This window comes from Palaemon carinicauda, chromosome 1, assembly GCF_036898095.1.
Source record: "Palaemon carinicauda isolate YSFRI2023 chromosome 1, ASM3689809v2, whole genome shotgun sequence".
Classification (NCBI taxonomy): Eukaryota; Metazoa; Arthropoda; class Malacostraca; order Decapoda; family Palaemonidae; genus Palaemon; species Palaemon carinicauda.
Genome location: NC_090725.1, coordinates 300,257,255 through 300,278,953, shown reverse-complemented (window position 1 = coordinate 300,278,953; position 21,699 = coordinate 300,257,255). Strand labels below are relative to the sequence as shown.

The 21,699-nt window shown below is 47.9% G+C and overlaps 1 protein-coding gene across 1 annotated transcript in view; it reads left to right on the top strand.

Moving 5' to 3' along the window:
- Nucleotides 1-84: 84 nt before the first annotated feature.
- LOC137658182 (AP-4 complex subunit beta-1-like) overlaps nt 85-21,699 on the top strand; it is a 70,485-nt gene continuing 48,870 nt past the window's right edge. Inside the window, exons 1-2 of the mRNA XM_068392863.1 lie at nt 85-422; nt 2,575-2,723. Coding sequence (XP_068248964.1) covers nt 2,682-2,723 — 42 coding nt within the window. The 5' untranslated portion in view covers nt 85-422; nt 2,575-2,681. The remainder of the gene's footprint in view (nt 423-2,574; nt 2,724-21,699) is intronic.

Genomic DNA, 21,699 nt, shown 5'->3' with positions numbered 1-21,699 from the left:
CAAACATCACTTCAAAAACAACTGTTTAACTGTGTGAAGCTTACTTTAGTCAGAAAGACTTTAGAATCTATTGTATAACAAAAGGGACACTCAGGCATACTATGCTATCTAATTTCTCTTCCTATTGTTTTGTTAAAGTTATTATAGTTTATATAGGAAATATTTATTTTAATGTTACTGTTCTTAGATTATTTTATTTTTCATTGTTTCCTTTCCTCGCTGGGCTATTTTCCATGTTGGGGCCTTTGGGCTTATAGCATCCTGCTTTTCCAACTAGGGTTGTAGCTTAGCAATTAATAATAATAAAATGAACTCAGAAAATGAACTCGCAACCGCTCTAGAAAAGAAAATTTGCGAGATGTGACGTTCCAGAGGGAGGGTCCTCTACTACTACTACAGTTACAACTTTTGCTACCAATATAAATCAACAACATGTTTGATAAATGGCTGTCAGGAAGTGACAGAGTGAGATCCAGCAAGGAAGAAAAAATAACATATCAAGAAGTAGAAGCCATCATAAAAAGCCTGAAAGACAAATACACAATGGACAGGCAAGGATTGAACAATGTTATGATTAAAATGATGGGGAATGAGATAATAGAAAGCCTGAAGCTGATACTCACAGAAATTGACGAGAGCATATGTATCCCTAAAGAGTGGGAAGAGATGTGGATACTTTCAATCCACAAAAAGGGAAATAAAATGGAACTAGAAAATAAAAGAGGCTTATTTATTACAAGCATAATTAGTAAAATATACGAGAAAATAAGGATGAAAAAATATAAGGACAGATTCAAAGAAGAGATGAGTCGATTCCAGTGTGGAGGCATTGAAGGAAGATCTACGGCCGATCATCTGCTTACACTAAATGCAGTAATAGACTATAACGCCTATTTGGGAGGGTCGACATACGTATGGTTCTGTGATGCGTATAAGTGCTTTGATAAGCTAGATCTAAAGGACTGCATAAAAGAAATGGGAAAAATGATAGGATGGAAAGAAGCATTGATAGTTAAAAAAATGAATGAAAAAGGTAGAGCAGCCATCAACTGTCCAGCAGGTACAACAGAAGATATAACGATTGAAGGAAATGTTAGACAAGGAACTATATATGGACCCAAGCTATGCAGTATAGCAACTGACAAAGTTAATAGCATTAGCAGAAAAAATATCACATTGATAAGAAATATTGAAATTGAATCACTTGTATATGTAGATGATATAATGTTTCCCTCAGGAAGGAAAGATGGTATCGAATGTGCCATAAGTAACTGCCATAGCCTAGAGACCCTAAAGAAGTTCACTATAAACACCAACCCCAAAAAATCGGGTGTATTAAGAATTAACAAAAGAAAGAAAGAGAAAGAGGTGGAGATTGAAACAAAAGTGAAGAACGGAAAAGTAAGTTTAGTTAAGGAATATAAGTATCTGGGTGAATGGTATACAGAGAAGGGAAACAAAGAATTGAGTATCAGTAAAAAAACCCAGAGGGTTGCATATATGACCCAAGAAATAAGAAAATATGGGGATACGAGAAAAGTTGGAAAGATGGCATTGGAAGTCAGAAAGAAAATATATGAAACAGTAGTTGTACCAACAATATTTGCCAACGTGGAGACCTGGAGTGTAATTAGGGACAAAGATATGAAAGATCTAGAAAACCTCCAATACAAGATAATAAGAAATATGTACGAACTACCTGCGAGTACTCCATATTGGGGCATACTTGCAGAAACAGGAATATGGCCGGTGTCCTGCAGAATAGAATATAAGAAGTTAATGCTCTTCCATAACATCATAAACTCCGAGGAAAAAAGATTAGTAAGAGAGATAATTGAGGATCAATTGAAGAACCCGTATGGGAAGTGCTGGAGCAAGAGCGTAGAAGAAATCTGCAGTAAATATGGGATGGAAGTGGAAGAAATAAGAAGTTGGGGGAAAAGGACCCTGAAAAAAGAAATCAAGAAAAGAATTATAGAAAAAATAGAAGAAACTATTGAAGAAAAAAAGAAAATAATGAAAAAATTAAGATTTATTAAAGGAAATGGCCCTCTGCCTTATATCAGAGAAATGTATCTGGATAAGGCATCCCTTGTGATGAAAGCAAGATTAAATATGCTCAACTTAAAAGCAAATTTCAGGGGAAAATATGATGACAATTTGTGTGATTTATGCAAAGAGGAAGAAGACACCACCGAACATTTATTTTTATGCCCAAAGTTAGAACAGCTGAAGAATGTAGAAATAAGTTTAGGTATGCTAAAAAATCCTGGCAGGGATCTGGCTGCATTTATAGATAGGGCAATGAATATAAAAGAAGAGTTTAGGAAGCCCAAACTGATTACCACAACAGGTTGCCAAAACTGATGATAGCAAGGTGTTATCCTATCCAATTTCAAAGTAGAAGGGAATAAAAGTAAAGATTGTGAACCACATTATATTAATTTATTTAAGGCACAGATGATACAAACTTAATAAGCTTAGAAGCTTTGCACCTATCTATAAAGAGATAGAGTGCCCGCAAACTTATTTTGCGGAGTGAGCAATAAGGAACCAGGAACCAGGAACCAGGAACGATGTTGACGTTTGCAGATTCGTAAATTGATAAATTAACCATCAATTATTGAGGAAACGTGATTAGTTTGTTTAATTTTGTCGAATTTGAATGGTACGGCAGCAAGATGTGTGCTGTGAGTCCGGAAAAAAAGGAGTTGCTGACAAAGGTAAGCTAACCTAGACTAAACTCTCAAGGGTAGACTAGACTGTAAGGACATCGTCTTACCCGCCATGTTTCCTTCCCCTGGACTCTTTTTGTATAATTGTAACTTTATTATTTATTCCACGCTGTGGATTTTTGTATCACGATGTTGCTCTCTTTGAGAGCTTTGTTTTTATGTACAATACTGTATATTTTCTTAGGCTACTGCCTTGGTATTTGTTAATTTATTTTGAATGAAAACAAATGATTTTGGCGGTTGGAAATGTTTCCTTCTCAGGCTACTTACCCGTCCCCACTCTGTAATATAGTGACCGTTGCATGTTCAGTAAATTGTCAGTCTCTCTCTGCTCGTCTTGTTATCCCCACAAGACCATATTACGGACTACAGAGCTTAGCATAGGGTGGACGGAAAAATGCTTATTGGTTGTTAGAAATCCCCCATAACCATACTGTACGTATTATGTTTGGTAGTTGGGGTGTATGTATGATAGCAGCCACCTGTATGTATTATGTCTAACATAGAATACGGCAGTGTAAGTGGGGTCGTAGGGGGGCATCAGTCCCCTTGTTAGGTAAGGACACGGCTTGGAGGTTAGGTTAGGGGGGAAAGTTTATGTCAGCTGATGTTCATTTTTTATGAACGCAAGAACTCACCGCTGTTATATAAAGGCTCTGGTAGTTCAGTGTTGCTTAGTATGTGTAGGCACTGTTTAGTTATCAGTATAACAGTGGGAACTTGAACTTTAGAAGTTTTTTGGACACAAAATTATATTTTGGTTTATATATGATACTCTAATTACTAGCAAAACTGGAATTTGCTATAAGAGGTGGACGAGTTCTTGCTATTTTAGCATTTTTCTCTGTGTATAATGGGACTGAGGCATAATAGCTTACGTCTCAGTTGATTAAAGTGTGAAGTATATTTTTCACTCCAAGTCCAATGTCTACATTTGGGAAACTGATGGCAAGTTATTACGCATGCATTGCTTGCATTTGCTTTGGCCAGCTACTGTGTTTTGTTTTTTGTATGACGTAATCATTACCTGGTTTTTTAAGCAGTAATGAGCTTCCAAATATTTATGCACGAGTTCCCGGATGTTGTTCTATAACAGCTATTTTTTTCCTCCCCCCCTTCAGTTTTATTTACATCACCATCTCTTAAAGATGTCAGCAAGAGGGAACTTTAGGGAAGTACAATCTATTTTGAAATTTAATGTACACTTGCCTGCAAAGAGATCGCTGCCTTGTTCGACAATTTTCACCCAAATGGTCGTCAACTATTTTCTTTATTATAGCGTACATATTTTACTTCATCTCTTGTGAATATTTTTAAAATGATATATACAATGATTTGATTTATTTTCACAATCAAAATCATTGTCATATTTACATAATTCAAGAAAAATAAGGAACCACATGAAACATTACAAAACTTTTTTTTTCATTTAGGGACGTGAACAAATTAGAATCTCGTAAATTGTAAGACACAAAATTACTTTATATATTTTAGTTTAAGTCTACTTTATTCCATCAAAATATCACTAATTTTTTATGAATAGTACTTACCTGGCAGTTATATATATATAGCTGATATCTCTAAATCGGCAGAATTTTTCAAAACGACGCAACCGCCTTGTGGTGGTTGGGAGGTAGGTGGTAACACCCGTCACAGGGTGGTCCAAGGAATCATTCCCATGTCTAAGACTTCAGTTCATCTCTGCCGGCTGGATCGAAAACATCGTCGGTCCACCATTGAGAGTTTTTCGAATCATTTTCCCTTCTTCGCTTTTTTTGGACTTCGTTTGGTGAAGTACACTGATTTAGGGTTTTGGCAATCGTGTTTTATTATTATTATTTACTATGTTTATCATGAGTGATAACTTAATTTTCGTGTTTGTGCGAGTGATGTATGCAACATGAGGTTACCGAAAGTGTCGGTTGATCCTCACAGTTTGTATGCAGAGGTTTTGTTTGTGCACTATATTTTAGTTGCGAAGTTTTTAATCCTGATGACGGGAATACGTTCAGGCAACTCTATGACGTCACAGTCGTGTGATGTAATCTTCATGTATGTCTTGCAATTCTCGTTATTTGTTTTATGCAAAGAATGGGAGGAATTCCACTTATATAAGTTTTTTTTAAAATTTTAATGTAAAATTTTAAAGAAATGTTTGTCCATTTGGTGTTCGTTCTTTAAATCATCGATCTAATTTCATAAATTAAATAGAACTAGCGTATGGTTAATTTGTGCTGTTACTCGTTATTATCGGTGCAGTCCCATCATGCCTTGGTAGCGTTCTTTTCGATATGGGAATTAAAGTGTTGGCTATTATTCTCCAACAACAACTAATTTATATGGAAATTCTAGTTATAGTAGCTTTTTCATTTATATGTTCCTATTGTTTACATTTATATATATAGATACGTTATTGCTATATCTGTTGTTTTTATCATTATAACTCGCTTGTTTTTTAATTCCCTTTGAATTAATTGTGGATTACATTTGTTTTCCCTTTTTTCTGTTCATTTTAATCTTTAACGTATAACATTCCCGGCGTTTTGTATGTAACTGCCGGGTATGTATTTATGACATTTAATTTTACCGGTGGTTATATGTAACTACCGGGTGAGTGTCTTCAACATCTATTTTTATTCTCAACTCTTGCCCGGTGGTTTTTTCTTTTTGTGACCGCCGGGTAAGTATGTTTGAAAGTTTATTTTATTATGGAAATGTCAGTTTTATATTCTATAAAAAATATTTTTTCACAGTTTATATAGCAAGTACTAGAGACGATTTTGCTTTCTCATTCAAGCCTGTGGCAGAAGAATAAGTTCTCTCACAACGGGCAGGACTAATTATGGTTTTTTGTGTAAGAGTTTAATAGTGCAAGTTTTCAGTGCTAAATTAGGCATTGGATTCTTTCAGCACAGGGACGTTGTTTTCCTAGCCTTAGACCTCTTCCAAGCTCCCCGGCCCATGGGAGAAGGAACGTCGATCGGCGAAAGGAAACGAGAGGCGTTAGCTCACGAGCAAACGCCCTCGCGAGCGTTCCTGTTAACGTTCCCAGAATGCTCGCCCTTGCCATGGTAAAGCGAAGAGCGTTGAACGTTAAGATTCTTACACTGCTTTTAGAATTTTGCATTGCATCACTTTTGATTTTAATGGCAATTCTTAAGTCATAGATATTCTCTGCTAATATCAATGCTTACAAACCATCATTGACTCGGTTTTTGTCCCAGAGCGCCAGTCGGCCTTATGAACCCTCTGGTCGGAACCGAATGTGCCGAGCGGCATAGTGAATATCATTTTGCCTTAACGCTCGGCGCTAAGTCTTTCAAGACAGGACGAATGCAGCCTCGTCTTTCAGGACGAATGCTGCCTCGTCTTTCAGGACGAATGCTGCCTCGTCTTTCAGGACGAATGCTGCCTCGTCTTTCAGGACGAATGCTGCCTCGTCTCTCAGGACTAATGCAGCCTCGTCTTTCAGGACGAATGCTGCCTCGTCTTTCAGGACGAATGCTGCCTCGTCTTTCAGGACGAATGCAGCCTCGTGTTTCAGGATGAATGCACCCTCGTCTTTCAGGACTAATGCAGGCTCGTCTTTCAGGGCGAATGCTGCCTCGTCTGTCAGGACGAATGCAGCCTCGTTTTTTCAGGGCGAATGCTGCCTCGTCTTTCAGGATGAATGCAGCCTCGTCTTTCAGAGCAAATGCAGCCTCGTTTTTCAGGGCGAATGCTACCTCGTCTTTCAGAGCGAATGCTGCCTCGTCTTTCAGGACGAATGCAGCCTCGTCTTTCAGGACTAATGCAGCCTCGTCTTTCAGGGCGAATGCTGCCTCGTCTTTTAGGACGAATGCAGCCTCGTCTTTCAGGGCGAATGCAGCCTCGTCTTTCAGGACGAATGCAGCCTCGTCTTTCAGGGCGAATGCAGCCTCGTCTTTCAGGGCGAATGCAGCCTCGTCTTTCAGGGCGAATGCAGCCTCGTCTTTCAGGGCGAATGCTGCCTCGTCTTTCAGGACGAATGCAGCCTCGTCTTTCAGGGCGAATGCTGCCTAGTCTTTCAGGACGAATGCAGCCTCGTCTTTCAGGGCTAATGCAGCCTCGTCTTTCAGGACTAATGCTGCCTCGTCTTTCAGGACTTATGCAGCCTCGTCTTTCAGGACGAATGCAGCCTCGTCTTTCAGGACGAGTGCAGCCTCGTCTTTCAGGGCGAGTGCAGCCTCGTCTTTCAGGGCAGCCTCGTCTTTCATGGCAGCCTCGTCTTTCGGGGCGAGTGCAGCCTCGTCTTTCGGGGCGAGGGCAGCCTCGTCTTTCGGGGCGAGGGCAGCCTCGTCTTTCGGGGCGAGGGCAGCCTCGTCTTTCGGGGCGAGGGCAGCCTCGTCTTTCGGGGCGAGGGCAGCCTCGTCTTTCGGGACGAGGGCAGCCTCGTCTTTCGGGACGAGGGCAGCCTCGTCTTTCGGGACGAGGGCAGCCTCGTCTTTCGGGACGAGGGCAGCCTCGTCTTTCGGGACGAGGGCAGCCTCGTCTTTCGGGACGAGGGCAGCCTCGTCTTTCGGGAAGAGGGCAGCCTCGTCTTTCGGGACGAGGGCAGCCTCGTCTTTCGGGACGAGGGCAGCCTCGTCTTTCGGGACGAGGGCAGCCTCGTCTTTCGGGACGAGGGCAGCCTCGTCTTTCGGGACGAGGGCAGCCTCGTCTTTCAGGATGATAGGACGATCGCCGCCTTGTCCTTTCAGGGCGACGCCACGTCTTATAAGCCCACCCTCTGAGTTTTCACGTGGTCATTAATGGAGCTTTAAGAATATATTAATTTTTGTTTCTTAAAACAGAAACCTTTGATGACTAACAACAGTAGGATCCAGACTTTGCTACTTCTGGCGAGCCTGGAAGAGAGGAGCAGACCTTTGGTCCGTGTTTTTTCTGGGATGGATGCGAAATCTTTTTCCTAGTGAATCCTCCTTTGTTAGTTACTCCGATAAGACTTTTCTGCCTAACCGACTTTGCAACTTCAATGTCTCTCTTTTGGGAGAGGGAGTCTTTTGTCCGGTCCTGGACGTAAATGCTCTTTACGCCTTCGTTCAGAAGTCAAAGTCCTCCACGGAGACATCAAAATCTTTGGAGAAGAGGGGAGCAGACCTTTGTTCAGTACTTCTTCTGAAGGAGGATTACTTTTTCCTTTTATAGGGAAACCTCCTTTAGTTCTTAGCTACAACGATTCTCTCTCCCAGTTCTAGAGAGGAGTCTAGGTGGCAGGCTATGCAATCAAACTTTATCTGGGGTTTGTTTACAAGGAAGAATGGGTCAGTTTCGGGCGTGTGTTTTGATCTCAGCTCCGCCCCTCTCATGTTCACGTAACTTTTGCTTTATGTAGCGGAATGCTGCTCTCTGGAGAAATCAGAGCGTCCCTGTATCTTGATTTTTAGATAATGTTGAGCCTATCGAATAATTAGGTCTTCCTGTCAGCAAGAAGAGTCTCTTCTGACACCAGGACGCTCAGCACCTTGTCTTTTAGAACGTTCAGCGTCTCGCTCTGTTAACCTCTCGGCTCCACGTCTTACAGGACTTTTGGCACCACGTCTTACAGGACTATCGGCGCCACGTCTTACGGGACGATCGGCGCCTCGTCTTTCAGGACGCTCGATGTCAAAGTTCTAGCATGGGGCATGACTTTGAACATGAGAATCTAGGACTTCGTGATGACACTAGTCGAATCGTGTGTCGAGATCAAGGACGCCTTCGTTCTGATTTCTTGGATCTAGAAAGGAGGTTTGTTCTAGGGCAAGAATCATCGGGATAAACATGCTCAGCAGGAAGAGACTTGTTTTTCCCTCAGAATGGTCTCTCAACCCGCAAGTCTGTCAGTCTCTGGATGTTGTGGGGCAGACCTGTAACAGACCTTTTTGCCTCCAACTGGAAGAAGAGGACCCCCTACTGCTGCTCCCTAGTCCCGGATGAGGAAGTTCTGGCAGTGGACTCCTTCCTGATGGATTGGACAGGGGTGGACATGTTTGCGTTGCCCCCGTTCGAGATCATCAATCTGGCCTTCAGGAAATTCGCTCTCCTCGATTCGGGGCGAACGATCATAGCGGCTCCATTCTGGCCTGCTAGGGATGGTTTTCGGAAGTGATGGGCATGTTGATGGACTTCCCAAGAAGACTTCGGCAAGTCCAGATCTTCTCAAACAGCCCCACTTCGAGAGCTATCATCTTACCCCCCTTGCTCTCAACTGACTTCCTTCAGACGGACTAGAAGCTTGTCAGATCTCGAGGCTTTTCGGCACAAGCGACGAAATCTATCGCCAGAGCAAGGAGGATCTCTTCACAAAGAGTCTACCGATCTAGGTGGGAGACCTTTAGAGCTTGGTGCATGCGGCACAGGTTTCCTCATCCACTACCTTTCTGAGCCAGATTGCAGACTTCTTCTTGTACCTCAGACAGGATGCTAAGCTGGCTGTATCTACCATCAATGGATACAGCAGTATGCTCTCCGCCATCTTTAGGCATAGAGGCCTAGAATTGTCCCAAAATCAAGGTTTGCAGGACCTCATTGGGTCTTATCAGACGACGTAATAGGTACTCTTAAACCTGGATGTGGTGTTTAAGTTTCTGTGCTCCAAGAAATTTGAACCTATCTCGCTAGCCTCTCTTCGGGTTGTAGCAAAGAAAACCCTCTCCCTTATGACTCTAGCGAATGACAAGAGGTCAGCGAAGTCCAGGCGATTGGGAAGAGGGTGAACTTCAATTAGGATAGGGCAGTTTGTGGCTTAAGGTTCATCTTTCTCGTAAAGAGCGAGAACCCTTCGTAACCCTGTCCTACGACGTTTGATGTCATTAACCTCACGAACCTAGTGGGTCGAGAGAAGGAAAGACTCCTCTGCCCAGTTAGGTCCCTCAAGTTTTTTTTTTTGGCTCACACTATGAACGTGAGCTGTGCATCCAACTTGTTTTGGTGTTCAGTGAAAGGTCCGCCAAAACCCGTCTAAGTATGCTTTGTCCTTTTTCCTGAGGGAGAAAATTAGGGAAACCCACCTCTTATGTGAGGAGGAACACTTCGCCCTGTTGAAATTACGGGCTCACGAAGTGAGAGCCATTGCTACCTCTCTGGCATATCAGGAATATATGTTAGTTAGGCTATTCATGGATGCTATTTTCTGGAGGAGCAACTCTGTCTTCGCTTCTCATTAACTTAGAGAGGTGAGAGTAGACTTTGGCAAGTGCTATACCTTGGGCCCATACATAGCTGCGGTTTCTGTATTAGGCGAAGGAGTTAATAACCCCACTCAACCTTGGTTTATATGCATGTATGAGGGTTTGTGTTTTTATGATGGTCTGTGGACTTCGTCTTGTGGTGCGGTTCCCTCAGTCTAGATAGATAGTTTATGTCTATGTTGCAGGGTTAGGTGGTTAGTTTGAGTAAGGTTGCAGTTTTTATTATATGGGGCGAAGGTAGTTTCTGAAGTCTAGTCAAGTTGTTGGTCTTATCCCTTTGACAGACTCGATTGAGTTTTTTGCAGCTTTGCAGGCTTACTCCTGGATAACTCCTAAGGGAAAGCCACTCTAAAGGCTGTACCTTTGAATCAGCTACCTTAGCAGGCAAGGAATCAAGGTGTTTTTATCTCCTACAACTCTTTTGTTGTTTCCCCAACAATGTTTACTGTCTGTTTCCCTCCTCCAAATGTGTGAATCAGCTATATATATATAACTGCCAGGTAAGTACTATCCATAAAAATGGAGTTTTTATGATAAAACAAAGTTTTATGAATACTTACCTGGCAGTTATATATATATTCTAAGGTCCACCCACCTCCCCTCAGGAGACAGGTCGGGCATAGATGAACTGAAGTCTTAGACATGGGAATGATTCCTTGGACCACCCTGTGACGGGTGTTACCACCTACCTCCCAACCACCACAAGGCGGTTGCCTCGTTTTGAAAAATTCTGCCGATTTAGAGATATCAGCTATATATATATAACTGCCAGGTAAGTATTCATAAAACTTTGTTTTATCATAAAAACTCCATATTATAGTTTTTACCCTGATCGATTCTGCAACAATTACGTCATCCAGATTTACTTAAAACAGGTGAAAACTAGTAACTCGGTCAGCTGATTAAGTGAAACCAGTTCAAGTTTTTATACATTGCTATGGCTCATAAGAGAAGAGAACATTGTTATCTAGCACTACGCAGTTTCATCACGAATATGCACAAGGCTAACATACTGAAAACAATTAAACATAATCAAAACAACAGTATATTGGTGGATAAATAGGGAAGCTGAATTGGGAACTATGAACCGAATGCAGGGGCAAGGCAAACCGACAGGAGAAAGACGAACTGATTGTCGATTTCTCACTTCCAGCTCCTCATTCTCCTTCTTCTGAACGGAAGGGATGGGGTGGCCGAGAGATTTCACCAGCAGGTCCTTAACGCTGAGATCGCTAGGGTCCGAAACTCTACCATGGAGGGGTTCTTCCTCTTCGAGCCAAGGGACGTCGAGCAGGCTGCGGAGAGGTGGAGAAAGTCTAACACGTACTCCATTCTTCATAGGGCCATAACAACTTGGCCCCACAGACCTCCAGTCCCTCCAAAGACCAGCCAAACAAAATCATCAACTAAGAAAATGGGAGCGGTTTCGAAAACGAAAACTAAGAAGCCCTTTTCTGTCAAGGGCAACGAGTCCAATCATGGCGAAAAACACCAGAGAGGTGACGGTAAGAACTGCAAATGCTAGGATAGGTCAACCCCCTGCTTGTCCAACAGTACTGTAGCAGTATGCCTACAAAGCTGCTGGACCAGGTGGATGCAGCCCGGGGCTGAACCTTGGATTATCTCCGTGATTCGTTCAGAGTAACGCATCCCGTTCATTTCATCTCTCCTTCCACTGACCAAGAATCCAGTCTTGTGAGCTTCTTTGCGATGGAATCAGCAAAGGGGCAGGCCCTTCAGGCCAAAGTCCAGACCATGTTGGAGAAGGGCGCTTTCCAGGAGGTTCTCGATGGTTCCCCAGGCTTCTTCAGTTGACTCTTTCTCTTGAAAAAGGCGTCTGGAGGCTGGAGACCAGTCATCAATCTCTCAGCTTTAAACAAGTTTGTCAAGCAAACTCGGTTCAGCAGGGAGACAGCAGACACGGTCAGGCTAGCGATAAGACCACAGGACTTTGTGTACACTGGATCTAAAGGACGCATACTTCCAGATCCCAATCTGTCTTCAAGGAAGTGTCTGAGATTCAACATCGACAACAAGACATACCAGTTCAAGGTGCTGTGTTTTGGCCTTTCCACAGCACCTCAGGTCTTTACAAGAGTGTTTAGCCTGGTGTCATTTAAGGCTCATGGGTTCGGCATCCATCTCCTTCGTTACCTGGACAACTGGCTGATCCTGGCAGACTTGGTTGCAACCCTTCTTCAGCATCGAGACAAACTTCTGAGGCTTTGCCAAGATCTGGGGATTATGGTAAACTTCAAAAAGTCTTCCCTGCTTCCCACTCAAAGACTGGTATACCTGGGCATGGTATTAGATACCAAACAACACAAAGCCTTCCCATCAGACGACAGGATAGCAAGGCTGAGGAAAGTCGCAAGGCCTTTCCTCAGATAAGAAAAACTCCCAGCCCAGAAGTGGCTATGTCTCCTCGTATTCCTATCATCCTTGGCTCGTCTAGTTCCCAACAGTCGTCTCAGGATTCGATCTCTCCAGTGGCGTCTGAAGTCCAATTGGAATCAGGCCTCCGATTCCCCGGACACTCTGATTCCCATGGGATCAGATTAAAAGATAGACCTCGGATGGTGACTGGCAGACGAGAATTGGCTGAAGAGTGTCAATCTTCTTGTCCCTCCTCCCGATTTGATGCTTTTTCCGGACGCATCAAAAGAAGGGTGGGGGGCACACGTGCTACACCACACGGCCTCAGGCCTTTGGTCCAAGTCCAAAAAGTACCTTGACATAAATCTTTTACAGATGAAGGCCATTTTTTTGGCCCTTCGAGAGTTCTACCAGTTCCTGGCGGGTCACTGAGTGGTGGTGATGAGCGACAACACCAATGTAGGGTCTTAAATCAAGAAGCAAGGAGGTACTTTTTCGCAGCCCCTATCCCATCTAGCAGTAGAGATACTAAGATGGTCAGAAGTCCACTCAGTCTCGCTATCAGCTCGCTTCTTTCCAGGCAAGAGGAATGTGCTCTCCGACAATCTGAGCAGAGCATCGCAGGTAGTGGGTTCTGAGTAGTCTCTGGATCATCTAGTAGCCAACAAAGTCCTGACTTTGTGAGGTTTTCCGACTGTGGGCCTGTTCACAACAGCCGTTAGCTTCAGGCTCCCGCTGTACTGCTCCCTAGTCCCGGATCCCAAGCCTCTCTGGTAAGATATATTCCAGCAACTGTGAGACAACATCGACGTATACGCATTTCCACTGTTTTGACTGATGAGAAAAATACTCAACAAGATCAGAACATCGGTCAATATTTCAATGACCCTCATAGCTCCACTATGGCATCATGCGGAATAGTTCCCGAACCTTCTGCTGCTCTTGACGGAGCCCCCAAGAGAACTCCCTCCATGACACAATCTACTCAGACAACCACATGTCAACATCTACCACAAGGCAGTAGCTTCGCTTCGTCTTCACGCCTGGAGACTATCAAGCATCTCCATACTCAGAGAAGATTTTTGCAATAGGTTGTGAAAAGAATTTCTGGATACCTGCGTAAATCATCAGCCTCAGTCTACTAGGCGAAGTGGAATGTCTTCTGTGGTTGGTGTCATGGAAGGGGTCTCGATCCACTCGATGCCACTATTCCAACAATAGTGGAGTTTCTCTTGTATTTGCGGGAATAAATGTGCCTTTTAATTTCAGTGGTCAAAGGCTATCGCTCAGCCTTGAGTCTTGCCTTTAAACTGAAAGGAATGGACATTTCCTCATCGCTGGAACTCTCCCTCCTTGTACGAAGTTATGAACTTACCTGTCCTCATTCGGAAGTGAGACCTCCCCTTGGAATGTGGTTCAAGTTCTTCGGTCCCTAAAAAGACCTCCGTATGAACCATTATGCCAGGCATCAGATATATCTCCTGACTTGGAAGACGAGGTTCCTACTTATTCTGCCAAACGAGTTAGCGAACTTCATGATCTCTCTTATGACGTCGCCCATTCAAGGGGATGGGGAGAGGTAAGTTTCAGCTTCATCCATGAGTTTGTTGCAAATACTCAGAATCCAGGGGTTTCGGACCCTAGATTCAAATCTTTCCCGATAACGAGTCTCCGCTCCGTAACTGACGACCCAGATCATCTGTTACTATCCCCAGTAAGGTGTTTGAAGTGCTACCTCAAGAAAACAGTAGCAACTCGGCCCAGTGTTCTCACTCTTCGTCAGTACGGGCAGAATCAAGAGGAGGGTCACAAAGAACGCAATCTCTGCATGGATTCGCAAGGTCATTGACTTTGCCCTAAATCCCAACCCTCCTCTAACTTGTCGTCCCAGAGCTCATAATGTCAGGGATGTTGCCACATCCCTGGCCTTCAAAAAGAACTATTTTGTAATGCAGGTACTGCAAGTGGGCGTGTGGAAACGTCAAACTACATTTACCGCCCACTACTTGCAAGACGTGACCCACAGGAACCTTGATACGTTCTCTATTGGTCCTGTGGTGGCTGCACAACAGCTGTTTTAGTACTTCAAGCTCATTGGACAAGTAGCAGAAGGTTGAGGGCATTGGTTACCTGGGTGAATGAAAAGGAATGTCTGGCTCTTTCCCTTTCTTCATCCTCCCCTCTCTTAGGGAAATCAGCATCCTGGAGCCTCTGCACAAGCTGGCCTCAAACCTCTGCAGGTAAACCATCACTCTCTTGTGTAACTTAGTATTGTTTCAATACTGTTGCGTCCCCATACCTTGGCGAGGTGGTATTGGGAATGTCTCGATCTCTTCAGTTATTTCCTACAAGACTTGGAATAACTTTTACCTGGACAGTTACATTGCTAGTATATCACCACACACAGCTTGTGTAGTCCGTAGACCATGCTTAGCATGTTTAGCGAGGTATAAGGGTCTCCTTATTGTTGCACAAAACTCTGCACAATAGGGAGTACCCCGGGTAAGGCCAAAAAGGTAGTTGTTCCGTAACCGAAATACAAACCACGCTATTTACATTGGATTTACCTTTTAGCGTAGCTGAAATACGAGCCAATAGTTTTTAACGAGGGTTAACTACCCCCGCGCTAGTTAGCGGGGTTAGGGGAAGGGATAGCTTGCTACCCCTCCCCCCCCCACACACCGGTGATTTGCTTCACTTCACTTTTGGCTCCGGCTATGAACAGACGTGTCTGTCCATCGTCCTCGTTGACAGCCTTTAATCTTTTTCTGCTTTTTCTTTCAGTTTGTGTGTGTGTGTTAGAAGTTGACCGCCTTTATTGTTACTATGCGTACGTACCCTGGAATTGCCGGCCGCCCTTGTGGTACTTTTATGTCGGCCATGGACACTGATCCTCACACCCTTTGCCCGCAGTGTCGAGGCCGACGGTGTGCTCAGGAAAATAAGTGTAGTGAGTACAGGGAGTGGTCTGCCTCCCAGTGGGAGAGGTTTGGCCGCCGGCGTAAGAAGAAGTCCAAGAGAGACCGTTCTCCTTCCGGGGTTGCCTTGAAGGAGGAAGGTTCTCGGGACTCTTCTTTCGCCGCCCAAACCTCCTCCGAAGCTCACCCTCGTTCGGCTCCTAAGGAGAGTCGGCCGAGTGGGAGCGCAGGCCCTAGTTCTGTTTCCCGACCTTGGGTTGGGGGAGAGGGCGTCGCCTCCCATAGCGAGGCGGTTCCTCCTCCTCCTCCGGGTGAGGTTATTGATGAATCTTTGTCTAACGATGACCTTTTTCAGATTTGGGCTTCCCTGGGGCTTAAGGGCCTGCCCTCCAGGGTAGCCCTGATTGACCTTGTCCAGTTGGGGGCCGCCGTTAAGCAGTCGCCAGTGATAGCAGAGGTAGATCCTCTGTCTATTGTCGACGTCGTGGTGACAGAGGCTTCCGACGGGGCGGGTCAATCCTCTGCAGGTGCAGTTGTGGATGTTGGTGCTGACGGCTCTCCTCCCCCTTCCGTACATCCTTCAAAGGGGGAAGGGAGTCCTACGGGCTCTTCTGCTGTCGAGCTTCCCTCTAAGGGGAGTGCTTTGACTGAGACTCCCCTTCGGAGGACTGATGGTCCTGACGATCTTCCTCGTGGCCGCCTTCGCCGTAAGGCTTACCGTCCGCTGCGTCGCAAGGGCCTCCCGTCTCCTTATAAGGGTGCTAAGAGGCGCCTTTTTGGATCTTCTCCTTCTTCCTCGGAAGGGGTCTCTCCTCGCCGTAAACAGTCTACAGCTCCAGCTTCCTTAGACCTCTCTGGGGATCGGTCTCCTACGCCTTCCAGACCTTCAACTTCTGGGGCAGATGTTCAGCAACCTGACCTCGTCACCCGACGGGCAACGGTCCCTTCGGGGCAAAGGGATTCTTCCCTTACGCGTGCAGTGTTAGCGATCTCCTGTTCGCCAGCGCTCTCCTGATGATCGCCCCTCTTCTCGCCAGCGCTCTCCTGAGGACATCCTTCAACCTGTTGTTCCCGATGAGCGCCCAGCGCGCCAGCGTTCCCCTGCTCGCCCTTCTGCAGTGTTAGCGCACAGGCGCTCTCCTGCTCGTCAGCGCTCTTCTGACCGTCAGCGCTCTCCTGTTCGTCAGCGCTCTTCTGAGGACCATCGCCCCACTGCTCGCCAGCGCTCCCCTGTGGTCTCCAAATATCCTGCAGTTCCTGTTGTGCGCCCTGCGCGCCATCAGTCTCCTGAGCGCCCTCGCGATCCTCGGCTTGTTCCTGCATAACATCGCTCGCGTTCTCCAGCGCGTTTCTAAAACACACGTACGCCCACGCGCTTCCTGTTCCTGTTCCTGTTCGTGAACGTTCGCCTTTGCGCCCCGCGCCGACTATTCCCTTGCAGGATTCCACGCGTCGCCCTCTTGCTCGCCAGCGATCACCAACTCGCCAGCGATCACAGACGATTCAACAATCGCCTGCTCGTCAGCGTTCTCCTGCGCGTCAGCTATCACCTGAACATCAGCGATCTCCAGCCCGCCCGTGTGACCTATCGCCTGCGCGTAAGCGTTCTCCAATGCGCCGTCGCCCAGAAGATCTGGAAGGACATGGGTCGCCCTCGCGCGGTCGCTCGCCTGCGCGATCTACGCGCTATCGCTCGCCAACACGTCACCATGCGCCAACGCGCCATCGCGCCATCGCTCGCCTGCGCGCCAGCATTCACCAGCGCACCACCGATCGCCTGCTCGCAATCGCTCTCCCACGCGCTACAGGTCTCCTGACCAACGTCGCCAGCGATCTTCGGAGCGTTCTCGCTCGCCAACGCGTCAACGCGTTCCCTCGCCGACGCGCCAACGCATTCGTTCACTGGCTCGCCCACGCGCTCGTTCGCCTGTACACCCTCGCGCCCACTCGCCTGCACGCCCGCGCGACCACCGTTCACGCCGAATTTCGCAGCCTGTGACAGCAGCAGGAACGCGTGTCTCCAGACCGCGCTCAGTATCGCCTCCACCAAAGCGCAGGACCCTTGTGCAGGACAGGGAAGACACTTCAGAGAGGTCAGTGCGTCTTTCTTCCCCTTTTCCTTTTCAGGCAGGTCCAGTGGTGTCCACTCCGAAGGATCGCCCGATCCCTTTCCCTCCAGCGGGGATTTCGGACTCTGTGTCCGTGGAGCGACAGACTTGGTTTGGTCCTCTGATGCGGGCGTTAGTGAAGGCTATGAAGCCAGCACTCGCCGATCAGGGGAACAAGCCAACGACTGCCTCACCTCCGCTGAAGAGAAAGAGAGGAGTGGACTTCGTGGTGACTTCCCCCAGGGAGAAGTTGGTTCCTAAGAGGTCTGTCGGGAAGGCCCCATCCCCTTCGCAGGCGTTTTCTCCTACTCCCGTGGACGAGGCTTTTCCGTCCTCGGGTGAGTCCAGTGAGGTGATAGTCTCCCCCTCGGCACCAAGGGGGTAGCCTTCTCTTCATGGAGGAGAATCGTCTCGCGCGGAAGGGGCTCTCCGAACCTCTTTGTTGGGATCCTGTATCCCTCCCAGGAGGGAACCCAAGGACTCCAAGACCATCCCGAAATCGTCTTCAAGGATTCGCTAGGAACCCGCTGTTCCCCGGGAGAACGTCCACGCTTCGCCCCAGGAAGAGATTCTGGGGACGGGAGACTTAGCTGCCAGCCCGCAAGGAGGAGACCAGCAGGATTCTGAACATGCCTTCTGACAGGTCCTGAGCCTGATGAGGCAACTCAACGGGTTCATGGATCCCGTGATCGCCCCCTGAGAAGGCAAGGACACGGTCCTGGACCAAGTGTTCGATGTTCAGAAGGCCCCTAAGACCAGTGCGGCTCTGCCCTGGTCTCGGGGATTGAAGAGTGCCAGAGCCAGGGCCAATGCCCAACTCGCGATTCTTGCCTCCTCCAGTCGTTCCTCTGCCAGGAACAAACTCATCCCACCTCCTCGTCTCCAGCAGAGGAGGTATTCTGAGATCTTGGGTGAGTCTAGTCTCACTCTTCCTCTACATCACTCCGTGGAGGAGCTGGCTAAGGGAGTTCCTCTCGAGAAGCTCTCCGCCCGGCAGGTGTCGTTCTCGGCGTCGGAGATCCTGAGCCATGAGAAGGTCGCGAAGTGCGCCATGCAGGCCACTTCGTGGCTGGATATATGGCTAGGAACTCTGGGCATCCTATTGCGCTCCGAGGACTTGTCTAAGGAGACCAATAGGAAGGCCTAGGAGACCTTCTTACTCTCGGGCACCCGCTCCATCGAGTTCCTGGCGCACCAGGTCACCACCCTGTGGGCCAACTTGGTGTTGAAGCGGCGCGATGAGGTGACCGAGAGGTTCCACCCAAAGGTCCCCGCCGTGGATGTCTGTAGGCTCAGACATGCTTCCCTCCTTAGGGAGAATCTGTTGGAGCCACAGGATATGGAGCGAACGGCTGAGAGGTGGAGGAAATCTAGCACGGACTCCCTCCTCCATAGGGCCCTTACAGCTTGGCCCTATAAGCCTCCAGCTCCGCAGCAACAGCAGCAGCAGCCTCGTAAGGCACCGAAGCAGGCACCGGCAGCTAAGAAAGTGGTGTCTAAGCCCCAGCCCTTTCCAGCGAAGGTCAAGAGGGGCGGTAAGTCCTCCCGGGGAGGCAAAACTCCTAGAGGGAGTGGCCGCGGCCGCAAACACTAGGAGTGGCAGTCCTCCCGCGTGTCCACCTGTGGGGGGGATGCCTTCAACGATGCGTGCATAGGTGGCAGCAACACGGGGCCGATGCTTGGACGGTTTCAGTGATCGGCCAAGGCTATCTCAACCTCCCCTGACAGCGAATCCAGTGTCGTTGAGCTCCTATGCCACGGGATCGGCAAAGGGGCTGTCCCTTTGGGCAGAAGTCGAGACCATGCTCAAGAAGAATGCTCTCCAGGAGGTCGTCGACGAGTCCCCAGGCTTCTTCAGTCGACTCTTTCTTGTAAAGAAGGCGTCTGGAGGCTGGAGACCTGTCATCGACCTCTCGGCTCTGAACGGGTTTGTCAAGCAAACTCGGTTCAGCATGGAGACAGCGGACACGGTCAGACTTGCGGTGAGACCTCTAGACTTCATGTGCACACTGGATCTAAAGGACGCGTACTTCCAGATCCCAATTCATCCGTCTTCCAGGAAGTACTTGAGATTCAGCCTAGACGACAAGATCTACCAGTTCAAGGTGCTGTGTTTCAGTCTCTCCACAGCACCTCAGGTGTTCACCAGAGTGTTCACCCTGATTTCATCTTGGGCGCACAGAAACTGCATTCGTCTCCTTCGTTATCTGGACGACTGGCTGATCCTAGCAGACTTGGAGTCGACCCTTCTTCGGCACCGAGACAGGCTTCTAGGTCTTTGCTAGGATCTGGGGATCGTGGTAAACCTCGAGAAGTCCTCTCTGCAGCCGTCCCAACGACTGGTTTATCTAGGCATGCTGATTGACACCAATCTCCACAAAGCCTTTCCATCAGACGACAGGATAGCAAGGCTGAGGAGGGTGGCGGAACCCTTCCTTAGGCGAGAAGAGCTTCCCGCCCAATTGTGGTTGCGTCTCTTAGGTCACCTGTCCTCCCTGGCTCTTCTGGTTCCAAACGGCCGCCTCAAGTGGCAGCTCAAGTCCCTGTGGAATCAAGGATCCGATTCCACGGATGTTCAGGTCCCGATAGGATCTTTGGAACGGACGGACCTGCGGTGATGGCTGGTCGATGAGAACCTGCGAAAGGGAGTGAGTCTTCTCGTCCTCCCCCGGAATTGACACTGTTTTCGGACGCGTCAAAAGAAGGGTGGGGGTGCGCACGTTCTGAACCAGAGGACCTCAGGCCTTTGGTCAGAATCAGAAAAGTGCCTGCACATCAACCTGCTAGAGTTGAAGGCCGTCTTTCTGGCTCTTCAACAGTTCCAACGGACCCTGGCGGGTCATTCCGTGGTGGTGATGAGCGACAACACCACGGTAGTGGCTCATATCAACAAGCAGGGAGGCACTTTTTCGCAGCAGCTATCCCATCTTGCAGTAGAGATTCTGAGGTGGACCGAAGTCCACTCGATAACACTATCAGCTCGCTTCATTCCTGACAAGAGGAATGTGCTCGCCGACAGTCTGAGCAGGGCCTCGCAGATAGTGAGTACCGAGTGGTCTTTGGATCCTCAGATAGCCAACAAAGTCCTGACTTTGTGGGGTTCCCCGACCGTGGACCTGTTCGCGACAGCGTTGAATTTCAAGCTACCTCTATACAGTACTGCTCCCCAGTCCCGGACCCCAAGGCTCTGGCAAGATGCTTTCCAGCAACGGTGGGACAACATCGACGTGTACGCCTTCCCACCGTTCTGTCTGATGAGAAGGGTGCTCAACAGGACCAGACTATCGGTCAACTGTTCGATGACTCTGGTAGCTCCGCTATGGCATCACGCAGAATGGTTCCCGGACCTTCTGCAGCTCCTGACGGAGCTCCCGAGGGAACTTCCTCCACGACACGAGCTTCTCAGACAACCCCACTCCAATGTCCCTCACAAGGCCGTGGCCTCGCTTCGGCTTCACGCCTGGAGACTATCCAGCGTCTCCTCACGGAGAGAGTCTTTTCGCAACAGGTTGCGGAGAGAATGTCTCGGCACCTACGAAAGTCCTCTGAGGGGGTCTACCAGGCGAAGTGGAGAGTCTTTTGTGGTTGGTGTCGTGGGAGGGGTATCTCTCCACTCGATGCCACTATTCCAGCATTAGCGGACTTCCTCGTATATCTGCAGGAGGAAATGCGCCTTTCTGTCTCGGTAGTGAAAGGCTATCGCTCAGCCTTAAGCTTGGCTTTCAGGCTGAAGGGCGTGGACATTTCTTCCTCGCTAGAACTCTCTCTACTCATACATAGCTATGAGCTTACCTGCCCCCAGTCGGAAGTGAGACCTCCTCCTTGGAACGTGGTTCGGGTCCTCAGGGCTCTTAAGAGACCTCCCTTCGAACCATTACGCCAGGCCTCCGATCGCCACCTGTCTTGGAAGACGGCTTTCCTGCTCGCTTTGGCTTCGGCCAAGCGAGTTAGTGAACTTCATGGTCTCTCGTACGACATCGCCCATTCAAGGGGATGGGGGGAGGTAACGTTCAGGTTCGTCCCTGAGTTTGTTGCCAAGACTCAGAATCCTGGAGTGCCGGATCCTCGGTTCGACTCTTTCAGGATCGCGAGTCTCCGCTCTGTAACAAGCGACCCAGACCAGCTGCTACTATGTCCAGTGAGGTGTCCGAGGTACTACTTGAAGAGAACAGCTGCAGTCCGTCCTCAAGTGCGAGCATTGTTTGTGAGCACAGGCAGGACAAAGAGGAGGGTTACCAGGAACACCATCTCGGCTTGGATTCGAAGGGTTATCCACCACGCCTTGAATCCAGACCCTCCTCCGTCACGTCGCCCTAGGGCACACGATGTCAGGGGTGTTGCTACGTCCCTGGCCTTCAAGAGAAACTTCTCT